This window comes from Phoenix dactylifera, chromosome 4 (genome assembly GCF_009389715.1).
Source record: "Phoenix dactylifera cultivar Barhee BC4 chromosome 4, palm_55x_up_171113_PBpolish2nd_filt_p, whole genome shotgun sequence".
Lineage (NCBI taxonomy): Eukaryota > Viridiplantae > Streptophyta > Magnoliopsida > Arecales > Arecaceae > Phoenix > Phoenix dactylifera.
The window spans coordinates 24,572,846-24,585,170 of NC_052395.1; the positions used below are offsets into that span (position 1 = coordinate 24,572,846).

A 12,325-nucleotide genomic window follows, 5' to 3' on the forward strand; every position below is an offset into this window, starting at 1 on the left:
CACACGGAGCAACGTGTTGCTACCATTACCATTGTTGCTTGATGAAGGACTGGAGCATCGGTACAGTGGCTCATACATGACATTGAGAAGATGCTAGCATCAATTTATCTTCCACTAATTTATGATAAATAGTGGGATTTCACTAGTGACAAACTTGTAATTGGAAAAAAAAATATAGAGACAATAAAGAACTGTTCATATAGAGACAAACCAAGTTGTAGTATTATTCAAAAAAATGGCAGTTTATGAACCATGTGAATAAGGATCAGCGAGATTAGTTACGTATTGTTGTTTCCATATAAGAGACCCTCAGCCTCTATGCATGAATCATCACGAGATATACTTTCGATCATGGGGTGGGAAGAGGAAATGACAAAAAATACAGGAAGAGCAGCAAAGGAAAAGCGTTAAAAGGTAGTAGGTGGGGAAGTTCCACTGCCCATGAGGCACTGAAGGGAACGAAAACGAGAGACAGAACATGCATGATTGGTGTGAAGCATATTTTTGTTTTCGAGTTAGTGATTTGAGTGGTAGAAAAAGTTACAGTGAGTATAGTCTATTATTGACAAAAGTAGAACACAAACGGGCCAATTTTGACATTCCAGGTTGGGCCATCAGGCCAGTGAAAGAAAATCTGGGATAAAGTTGGACCAGACATGGAGTTTACATGACTGTCCTTCTACCCTCCAACCGGTAGCCCATACAAGTGATTCAAAAACCAGTGAAGCATGACTAGAGTGACCAAGATATATTAAACCAAACATTATATTAATTTTAGGAAAATGATGATCTTTTGCAAATTTTAGTGAAGAACAAGGCATAGAACACTTACAAAATAATATATAACCAGTACTGCATAAGGACCCAGTCATTCATGCATCTAAATCTCTTCATAAACTTGCTTTCACCATCACTCATGATCTCACAAGTTTGGCAGAATCAATTGTTTTGAACAATTAAACCCCAGAAATGATAGCATGGGCAGCTTGCCATTATGGAAATAATATTGATGCTCAAGTCAGCTGAATCAGAAGTGAACATGGTTTCAGTAGATAGGCTTGGGAATTCTATATATCCTATAGGTCAGGCTTAGCCACATCTATGCACAATTTGGGTTGTACATCTTGTGATGGTCCTAGACAAGCTCTATTTCAGCCAAACGCTAAAGAATTGTTGGGTCACTGAAGAATTTGATCCATGTAAAAAGATGAAGCTACCTCACAGCGCTGTCATTTACTCTCCCCATGGTACCATAGGATAAAGGTATATCCTGACATTTAAACTTAGTATATGTACTGCAACAATAAAAATGCAAACATTACCAAGCGATTGCTCCAATAGCACCAAGGTGCATAAAAATTGACCACCAAAATGGGATACCTGAAAAACAAAATGTCAAATATAAGAAGATTGCTCATGAAATGCAGTAATTAATTATAAAATGTCTATGCTCCTACAATATTTATTAGATGAAATGTTGAACTGCACAAGAATTTTCATGTCATAGGCCCATAAAGTATCAAAATAGAACCCAGACAAACAAGTATTTGGCTAGTGCATTACTTCAATTTTACAACTTCAACAGTATATTGCTCAGAGAGCATAAGTCTCAAGATGCATGAAATGCATCAAGCTAATAGCAAGGGCATCATCCTTGTGTATGTGTGTGTGTCTCATAGATAGATTGTGTGTAAGTGGGCCCGCGCAAGGGCATCATCCTTGTGTGTGTGTCTGTGTCTTAGAGAGAGAGATAGATAGAAAGATAGATAGATGCAAAAGAAAAAATAAGCTTGACTAGTATCTACGCAAGTCGTGTATTCATAAATGTATGTACAAGGAAAAAGAAGTTTAACTAGAACCATGCTATTGCAATTCAAGCTCAAATCCTAGTAGTGCCAAAACAACATTTTGCTAATTAACTGAACATCTCACAAATCATAATTGGGAATATCTAAAATGCCTCAAAACAAAAGGGCAAATTTGTTTAAGGTTCCTTGCCTATGAATTTAGTGGACACAACATAGACAAGGCAACAACATTCGTGTGTCCAAACATATATTGCACCATACAAATTAACAACCCACATTGCATAGACATCTTGAAAAAAAACATAAAAACCAAAATTTAGTAGGCTTGGATGCTTATAAGCCATAAATCAAATCAAATGATTGCATCTTATCTCCAAATAACCACCGGATGCATGAGTTAGAAATATCCAAAATATTTAGTTTTCACATTAAGGCATAAGAAATATGTGATTATGCTTAATGATATCAATTTTCAAATTGAATGGCTCATCAATGATTAAATCAAATTTTAGTGATTTCTCTGTGTCTATAGATATAAATAGAAAGTGTTGGCATATGCTCATCCTTGTTTTGAGGGTATGCTTATGTTTATTTTGAAGCAAGGTGTCAAACATTCAAGGCATGGAGGCATACCATCAAGAGGTCAGTAGGATAAGTGTCATACTGCCTACCATACCAGCACACTGTACGAGCCGACACAGTACAAGCCTATTTTGGCCTCCAAAATTTTCATTTGTTTTTTTTTTTATTTTATTGCCTAAATGCCCAGTTTGTGCACAAATATGGTAAGTGTAGTTATTTAAATTTCCTAATGATCCTACTCAGTGTGAGCTGAAGCTTTTCTATCGCTATTTAACTTTCTTTTCTTAGGTAATTATAATTTTAGATAACTCATTATATAGAATACATTGAACAACTATCTTTGTGCATTAAAAAGTGAAGAATAATTAATTCACATTAAATCAGTGAACTAATGTATAACACTGAAGATTGTGAAGACAGAAGATTATAGAACTAGCATTAGTTTGACAAATGAACAAAGAATACATTGAACATATTATTGGACAAACAGTGACCATGTTTTGTTACCATCTTCTAGACTCTAATGGACAATTTTCCAGCAATCCTAGCTCCAAACGAACAAATCTTCATAACAAGAACCTCCCCACTGCCTCTCAGTGCAATTCCCACCTTCAAATTGTGGAAAACAGGGTGGAAAATCTTTAAAGGAAATCTTGCTTGATATTAAATGGCACTAAGCACTCCAAGCTTTATATGACACAATCCAGGCTGTTTGGACCTGTTTTGCCAAAACCAAAGCATACCAAGCCCCTGTGTATCAGCATCCAGCTAGCAAGGGGCTGGCATGGCCAGAATTTTAAACCATGATTTGAAGGTAATATATCGCATGACTTTTGAACTGATATTCAAATCAATGAGACTTGGTTGTGGTTGCATGCTGATTTAGTGCATTTCACAATCATTATGTCTAGGAGAACACCAGCTCATGACTAGAAACACTTGGTAATCATCGATGTTTTTCTTTCTTAAGTGAACATCATGCTTGTGAGAGAAATTCACCCAACCTTCTAGGACACTACGTGTCAATCTTAAAAGCCTCCAGGCAATGTTTATGCTATAAAAAATATTAAGGGGCACTATATGAGTTGGTGAGAGCTGAGCTACAATCCTATCCGAGCTCCTTCATACCAACCTATGCTTCTCCGTATAAGGCATACCATACCGACCTCTTTTCACATGTATGGTACAACAGCTCAATACAGTGCTCTGTTGATACATGGCACAGCTGCTGTCTTGTCTCCAGCGATGTACCAAATGACAATATAGGAGTGTACTGTACAGATCTGCTTACAGGAAGAAGTCCAGTAATGAGACTGAAAACCTTGATCGTATCCGTACCAGCTGAGCTCAAGCCTTAGTTACAACTAGAGCACACAGCACATCTCCACATACACTTTTGAAAAACAATAACCAGCTTCTTCAGTCAGCAACTCTGACCTTTATACAGAAATTCAGTTAATACAATTCTGACTAAATGCATAAAGGGAGACTTTTTCCTAGTCTAACCAAAATTGGTTGACAGGGTTATTGCAAAGACACCATAGTAGCTTGCATCATATAGATGGCCAATTGGCCAATCACTTCAATTATCTGTAACATTAGACAATTAGCTGCATCTAAGACAAAGATTCAGATGCTATCTAGCAAATGCAAAATCCTACTGATGGATTTGACATTGAAATCAAAAAATATATGAATGTCACATGGCCACACCAAAAAGAATTATGATGCCACTAATAAACTATGGTATCACAGGAACCGTGCATTAATATGGAGAGCTAAAGTTGCCTACTTACTGACGTGCAAATTTTTCAAAATTGTCAGCAGTTAAAGAAACTGAACCATCAGCATCTTCGTCTTCAATTTCATCTCCATGTCTATTAATTTTCGGGACAGTTCCATGGTGGAATTCAGATCCTGTTGGTATTAAATTGGGATCTATCGAAAATTTGCGGACAGTTTTTGTAATATTCAACCTGCTCTGCAAATCATTGAATATGACCTCAAGTTAAACTAGAAGAAGGGATATCCCACATAAAAACGATTAGCATCCACATTTGGTAACAAAAATAAATAACTGTTTGGGAAAAACCATTTTACAGATAAAACTCATGAAAGAATAGAAGTGCAGAATTTTCTATTTACGTTCTTAGGGTAGGCAGATATTTACTTATTTTACTTGGAAAAAATATCAGCATAGGTTTTAGAAGCAGGACTAATGAATGCTAAATTGATGGTGGATCTCAAGACATAAAGAATTTCCTACTCTTTTTGCAGTATTTCCAATATAATCACAAAAAATTAAATTCTTCACAGTCACAAACACTTTCAGCAAATTGTGATAGCAATGTCTTGCCTTCCAAGAAATCTTTTGTGTCCTTCCAACAAAGTGCAGTTTTAGTAAAGCAGCATATAAATTAAGCCAAACATATAATTGATATAGATCATTTATACATCAGCACCATAATCGACTTATCATATCAGAACAAAACAACAAAAAATTGCAAGAGACAGACATGCACACACCCCATGTGCATGATTGATCAAGTCTCATACTATTGCTCTATTTCATAGCCATCATCCAATATATGCTAGCAGTAGCAAGTTCCTTAGCTTACCTTGAGAAAAGTTATTCAATGAATAAAACAAGTATGCACCCACATATAGGCATGCAACAATGCACCAAATGGATGCAAGACTCAATAAATTTGTTTACGACTGCTATGTTAATCTGGTTGTATTCAGTAAGGTTGCTCCATTGTGACTCGGTTTGAAACATGGAAACAACTTACTCGCAAGCGGAGGTAAAATTGTACACATCTGACCCTTCCGAGATCCTGTGATGGCAAGAGCCTCATGCCCTACCCGCCTTTTTTTTATGTTAATATGGTTGTATTCAGTTCTCACTGGCATAATAGAAGGTTCCCATAAGTGCTGATGTTTCAATATTAAATGCCATCAGCAATTCAACAATATGTAGTTACATGCAAGGATAATCCGGATTATTGGATTAACATGAGTTTGAGTACACATTACATGACTGAGGCAATCAACAGCATTGGTGTTTGACATGCTGGAGCTGCCACTGCATCGGTTGGTCCGACATTATATGATCAAAAAGCTCAACATGGAATATCCTACTCCAACAATACTCAGCAGGTGCATAGGCAGAGCATAAATGCACATTTCTGTCCCGATAAATTTGAAGCTTTAAAGACAATAAAATATGTTCAGAACTCATGAAATGGTGAATCATTTCATGTTATCACAATCCATTCCCTTGACCTATTAAAGCAGATTACAATAGCTTTCACTGGTTATGGATGCCTTGAAAATTTAAACTGTGATGCAAACTGACTTCTTTGGGACATTTTGTAACCTTTTTGACAGTAATATACCAACCTAAGGGCCATTTTGTAAGGCAGCAAAAGACAATGGAGACACTGCTCTTCTCTGCTGACCAACAAATCCAACTTAGATCTACCATATACATGCCACTTGAATGACCAATACACCATCTGATTTTATCACATAGAATGGAAGAAATGTCATTTAATCAGACCAAATATGCACCTCAATGTGCAATGTAATCATACCTAAATACACAGTTACGCGTGCATATACTTGCACATGCTTGGCTTGCAAATGTATATTGACATATGTACGAGCATACAATTCTTATATATACATATACATACATACATACATACATATATATATATATATATATATATATATATATATATATCCATGTACAATTAATTTTTTATATTTATTTACATACATATATGCATGCATGTATGTAAACACATACACACGCAAGCATGTATGCTCACACACAAAAAAAGAGAATCTTAACATAAGATATAATTGTGCCTAAATAGAAGACATTTCTAGTAAGGTATAATGCTATGATATAAGCAAGGAAAAAGGAAGCAGCAGCAATATATGACAAAGAATAGCCACTTACTGTTCCCAATACATCACTCATGTCAACTGATGCAAATTCGCATGAGAGTGCAGGAAAACTACAAAATAGATTTTACTGAGTAAGATATGTGCACAAAATGCTGACAACTTTAAAGACCTGGATGACTATCTTTACACAACACAAAACAAAGATGGTTTTACCTTATGTTAAAATCAATGCGTAAGAACTCTGTATCTGTACTTTTATCAACAATTATGGATGTAGATGTGCTCACTGTCAGGTAAGAATTCAACTCCTGAAAAACAAGAACCCAGTCAACCATTCTGGAAATTATTAACTCCATAACTACCAACTAAAATTAAAATTTTCTGTTGGAAATAATTGACCCTTACAACATTTTTGTGAAGATGCTGGAGTGGATTAACACATGAAAAGTGTGATGAAGAAGAAATGAAGGGACTTTTGCACGTAACCACCTAACAGAGTGCAATTCAAACCAGACCTCAGAAAGTCCGGCAATTTGCACAACAAACCCTACCATTTATATCACGTCAAAAATATGAATTATTTAATAGATAATCTTCCAGCAATATCTCCATTTAAATTTTTAAATTACTGTTTCTCCCTTCCTTTTATGTTTTCCTTATCAGACTTTGCATCTACTCAACCATCAAGAGCCCCTATTTAATGATGAGGAAGAGGCATCAGAGCCATTTTCACCTTAGCGGTCCAACTCGATAAACAAAAACTAACAAAATGCTTTTCTTTTTTTAACAAATAGTCCAATTGATAGGAGGTTCAGGTCAGTATTTAATTATCAAAAAGCGCAATATTTAATTGCAATATTGAAATTTTATATGTAACAGTACTCAAAAAAATGGAAGCACTAAAAAGTGAAAAATGTTTCCACAAATCACCTAATTATTTTATTCATGAATTCCCTATTATTCACAAATTAATACACTATATTGTTCATACTATTATCTAATAAGACAAAGTAAGAAGGGAAGAAAAGAACCCACCATTCCAAATAAAAACATCATGGAAAATGCTGCAATGATAGATAATCCAGCACCTGAAAGGGATGCCTCCGTCAAGTCTCTAGGTATTTTCCTGTGCTCAATAAAGGGTGTTAGGTGCTATACATTCAATAGAAGCACTAGCAGTTGCTCTTTAAGGGGAGAAACTTACTTGAACAGACAAAACAATTGACAAGGAAAACACAAAATTTACAATTAAAAAAATTCACATTATAATAATCTCAGCATCAAACATCAATTATTTCTTTGCAGTATACTAATAAACATAATAAACGTCAATTAAAATTCACATTATAAACATAATGTCTTCATTCCGAAGAATGTATGTAAAATTATTACAAACATCAAAGAAAAGAATTTTAAGTATTGGTCCAGAAAATAGTGGTGTCACCTTGATGTTCTGTTCAGTCGGCTAATACAAATGAATATCAATCGACCGTGAACTAAGTACGTACACCTGACTTAACTTTTTCTTTCTTTTTATTTTTTCCATAATTTTAATTCATTTTCTTGTGTTTTTATTCATTCTTTATCAAGACCGCTTAAAGTGGAGTTGAGACCACCAAATTTGAAGCTCATTTAGTCCAGGCAAGACCAAACTGAAAACCGAGTTTCAAACTTCCAGTCAACTTCAAGTCAAGTTATTCATATCGACTGCCAGAGAATGGTATTACATCACTATTCAAATGGAAGTCCAATAAATTTAAATTGAAGATGACTTTAAATTGGTGTCACATAGACACTTGGCACAAGTGCCACATGTCTAAGTATACCAAATGAACAACACTTTTAACTTCCAAAAAACTTGACATGGAGACAGTTCCCTACAACATAATTTATCAAACTATGACATATAAATATGTCAAGAGACATTTACTGCTAGCATAAATAGGAGGTTATTAGCACTTTTGATTATAAATTCATTACATGGTGACGATAAAGGAAAAGAAGATGGAGGCGTGGCATTTCACTATAGGTGTCTGGACACTTTAGACTGATATTGTTTATTTTTTTAAAGTAGTAACTTGGTCAAAAATTCAAGTGCCAATAATTGCCATAAAGTTTTTTGAAAAGATACTCCAAAGTCAGTAAGATCCTCCATTTTTTGAACTGCTGGAATAGTCATGTTGTCTCATAGCATGTCCAATTATCCAGAATTGTCAGCACTTAAACTTTAAAAATTAAGAGTCCAAGTAGTGCAGCCTTTAAATTTAATATGGAATGTATTGGTATATGTTAAAATATTTCTATTATGTAACATGCATCTTCTGATTTTTTAGCTATAAAAAACCAAATAATTTCAAGCTTTAAATAGTAAACTTCCAATACAAACTTTTTTGTGTAGGTTGCCCCCTTGACAATAAGTTAATTTCTTCTACTTTTACATTTATTGTAAGTAACAGACTCATGTTGGATATAAAGGAGGCCAATATATAGTACATATGGTAAAGACATATAATAATGCTATGTTTTGTATGATGTCACTCAATCTGTTCTTTTATACTTTGCATGAGTCAATACATGAGTCATGTGTATAGATCTTGTATATACATGCACAATTAGTACAGAGTCATGCATAAAGGATGCATATTCTATATGCAGATATATATTAGCCTCTTGCCCTAGTCAATAGTGCATTCATTCCAACATGTGCTTTCCCAGGTTATGGCATTTGAGCTCCAAACAAAAGGATCAAAAGCATTAAAGCTTTAAAAAAATATAATAAAGAATCTTGTTGTACATGAGAAATCTCCGACACTGAATTAAATTACCACCACGAGGCTGCCGTAGCTAAATTCTTGTTGTCACCACTTGTCGCAGGCTTTGCTCAATAAACTACAATTAGTAAAGCGTGGTTTGTTGCCTTTATCCATGATCACTATAAAGGCTGAATCACATAAAGAAAACTTGTGTAGCCCTCTTGCAGCTTTCAAATAAACTTATTCGCCAATAAAGTCCTCACTAGATTATAGTTCCAATACAAAGGTAAGCTACCAGATTTTCCATTGAAGCTTGAACCCAATTCAACCTGTTGCTTGCCTCCTTTACACCCCCTTTGCCTTCCAAATTTCCAATTTGAGGTGTATTGTGCCAAATCAATCAGCATTTTACATATGAACACTAATTGGGCATAGCCTAACTTGTCTTCCCAAAAAATATGCAACATTATTGTTCAGCAACAGTTGTTTCTCTAACAATCTCATAACCTTGGTATTGTTGCCAAACATTGCCATGAATACATGTTTGTTCATAGGGATTGTTTTCCTCTTTTTCCTATATGGAAAGAGCAAGTAAGGCCCAACAAGTTACTTTATGAAATCAATTGTTGTCTCCACACTATCAGCATAGCATGGCCCACAACTTCATGTCACTTATAACCCCACCTTATATCGCTTTCCTCAGCCTGCCTACACACCTTGCTTGCCAGGCCTCAAGAACTGACAGCTTGGCTATGCCTTCCAATTTGCTCGAACTCTTATGACCCACTTGCCAAGCTAGCTTTCCCTCATGCTGCATAATCATGCCTACCTCCAGCTCTTACCCACATTCCAACCTCTCTCTCTCTCTCTCTCTCTCTCTCTCTCTCTCTCTCTCTCTCTCTCGCTCGCTCGCACATGCACACACATGCATGCAAGGTCATTAAAGTATGATAAGGCAAGGTTCAAGGCAATTCCTCATCCAACATTTTTTCACCTGGCCCATCAAAGTTCGATATTGGACTTAAGCTGATGAAAGCCTAGCTGTACCTAGTGGGAATTTGGTTTTCCTATTTTCATCTCATGCAAAATTATTCATGGAACTAATAGTGTGGGATTAAAACATTCCCAAGGAAAAAAGGTAGAATCAGAAAAGATAAACCTACTACAAAAAGCCCATATAAAACTGGAATAAGAACTTGCTCCGCAGAGCTGTTAATTACCTTTCACAACACAAAATGCTCATGCAGGAAAAAAATAAATAAATAAATAAATAAAGAGTACGCCTTATTCCATCTCCTTCGTCCAACATGATGAATCCTACTTCACCACTCATTACTCTAAACCCTTTTCCCCACTTCCACAAACCCTACTAAGTTTGCTTCAAAAGCTGGGCTTGGAGCTATATCCCCTGGTCTCGGTCTCGGTCTAGCGACTCTAACCGATGGCAGGAATTTTATCCTTTGTGATCCAGCCTATGCCTACTAAAGACCACCCTCCATCGGCAAAGTTTGAAATCCTATGTCGGAGGTTGATTCCTCAGAGCATCGGACATGTTCCAAAGCTAGAAGTTGATGGTTTTCCTGTTTTGGCAGTGAGAAGTCAATTCTGAAAAGCTTTAGCCAGGGCTAACTCTCTTTCTAAAGCAGAAGAGGAAATAGGAGCATTACTGCTGCTATGAGCTAGGCAAGGCGTTGGTGTCCGCTATAGGCTAGGTCTGTATCTGCTGATGGCACCAGAAGTAAGAGGGGCAGTCGAATAGCTTGATGAATACACTATGAATCCTACTTCACCACTCGTTACTCTAAACCCTTTCCTCCCTTCCACAAACCCTACTAAGCGGTGTTGTCCATGGCAAACAGACAAATCAATAAAGCCCGCAGCATTAGCACCGTACAACCCTCCAAATCTCCATCACATTCTTCGTCTAAATCAAAACACTCGTTTCACTCTCCATGCTATTCAAATCCAGAGACTGCAAACCCAAAAAGAACAGTTGCCAATCACCAAGAAAACAAGATTCATGGAGAACGATCAAGAAAACAGCATTGAAGACAAATTCTAACGGAAGAAAAAGTAAAAATAAAAAATAAAAATCACAAGATCAAGAAAATCCGACAAGAACGCCACTTTCCACCGATTCGTCGGGAACCAAGGAGGCGGGGAATCTTGACTGAGATTCGGAGAGGGATCAGAGATCTGACCTGTAGAAATCAACCGATTTGAGTTTGCTGGAGGAGATCATGGTTTCCGGAGAGAGGATGAGAGAGACGATCCGCGGCTCCGCCCTTAGCCGATGACGGTTATTTGAATCCAAGAAGTAGGAGAGCGAGAGTGAGATGTTTTCGGCTCTCTCCCTTTCTTTTCTTTTTTTTTTTTTTCTTGCTTAAAGCGGGTGCTTCATGCAGTAACAAAATTAAAATACTACAACTCGTGCCAGCTCCCCGTTCCCTGACCAAAAGGTATACCCTGAGTGGTAGGCCGCCACCCAGTTGGCCGCCACCCAGTCGGCCGCCCCATTGACTTCTCTAAATACATGCTTGCCTGGATGTCCCCCCATCTCTCATCATCATCTCTATATCGCGGATCAAGAGATGGTCTATTCTCTCACCCCTTGACCTCCTCTGAATCCACCCGATAATCATGGCCGAGTCGCCCTCCAAAATGATCAAACTGGCCTGCAACACCACCCGCGCATGTCGAAAATCCGCCCAGGCAGCACGCAGCTCTGCCCCCGAAACCGACGTATCAAACAGCTGACAGCCACCTGCTGCCACTACCCTGGAGTGTGGGCCTCGTATGACAAAGCCTGCACATCCTCGCGTACCGCCATCCAGCACCAACCCGTCGAAGTTGACCTTGAGGAAGCTCGAGGGTGGGGGATCCCAAGTGAAAAACACCGTCTAAAGAGCTGCCAGAGTAGAGAGGGAACCCAAGGTGTCCCGAGCTGTCAAAGGTCTATCTGAAGAAGGGGTGGGCCTGATCTCTGTGGCCTGTGCTCGAGCAAACTCTGCAACAAACCTCAGTGATACCCTGCGCTCGCCGAGAGTACGAGCGTTCCTTGCCAGCCAAATCTAATGTGCGGTGCAAGTCGCTCTGATACCCTCCTAGCAAGTTCGCAAACTGGCCAGCCACTGCCGTAACACCTGAAGGAACTGTAGCCTCGCACTCCGAGCCCCCTGCGGGATCCCTATCCACTGTCATATCGACCTCGCCCATGTATACTGGAAAAGCACATGGTCCACCGACTCCTCAGCTCCACATATT

At 37.6% G+C, this 12,325-nt stretch overlaps 1 protein-coding gene across 4 annotated transcripts in view; it reads right to left on the reverse strand.

Moving 5' to 3' along the window:
* The window catches only part of LOC103723110 (protein disulfide isomerase-like 5-4), a 32,757-nt gene extending 21,338 nt beyond the window's left edge, over positions 1-11,419 (reverse strand). Inside the window, exons 1-6 of one of the 4 annotated variants that reach the window (XM_039125938.1) lie at positions 11,263-11,419; positions 7,344-7,434; positions 6,522-6,616; positions 6,361-6,418; positions 4,187-4,371; positions 1,323-1,380 (exon numbers count right to left, since the gene is read on the reverse strand). In XM_039125938.1, coding sequence (XP_038981866.1) covers positions 1,323-1,380; positions 4,187-4,371; positions 6,361-6,418; positions 6,522-6,616; positions 7,344-7,434; positions 11,263-11,303 — 528 coding nt within the window. In that variant the 5' untranslated portion in view covers positions 11,304-11,419. Of the gene's footprint in view, positions 1-1,322; positions 1,381-4,186; positions 4,372-6,360; positions 6,419-6,521; positions 6,617-7,343; positions 7,435-11,262 lie in introns of those variants that run through there. The other 3 variants (XM_039125939.1, XM_039125940.1, XM_039125941.1) reach the window with 3 other exon arrangements.
* Between the last annotated feature and the right edge of the window lie 906 nt (positions 11,420-12,325).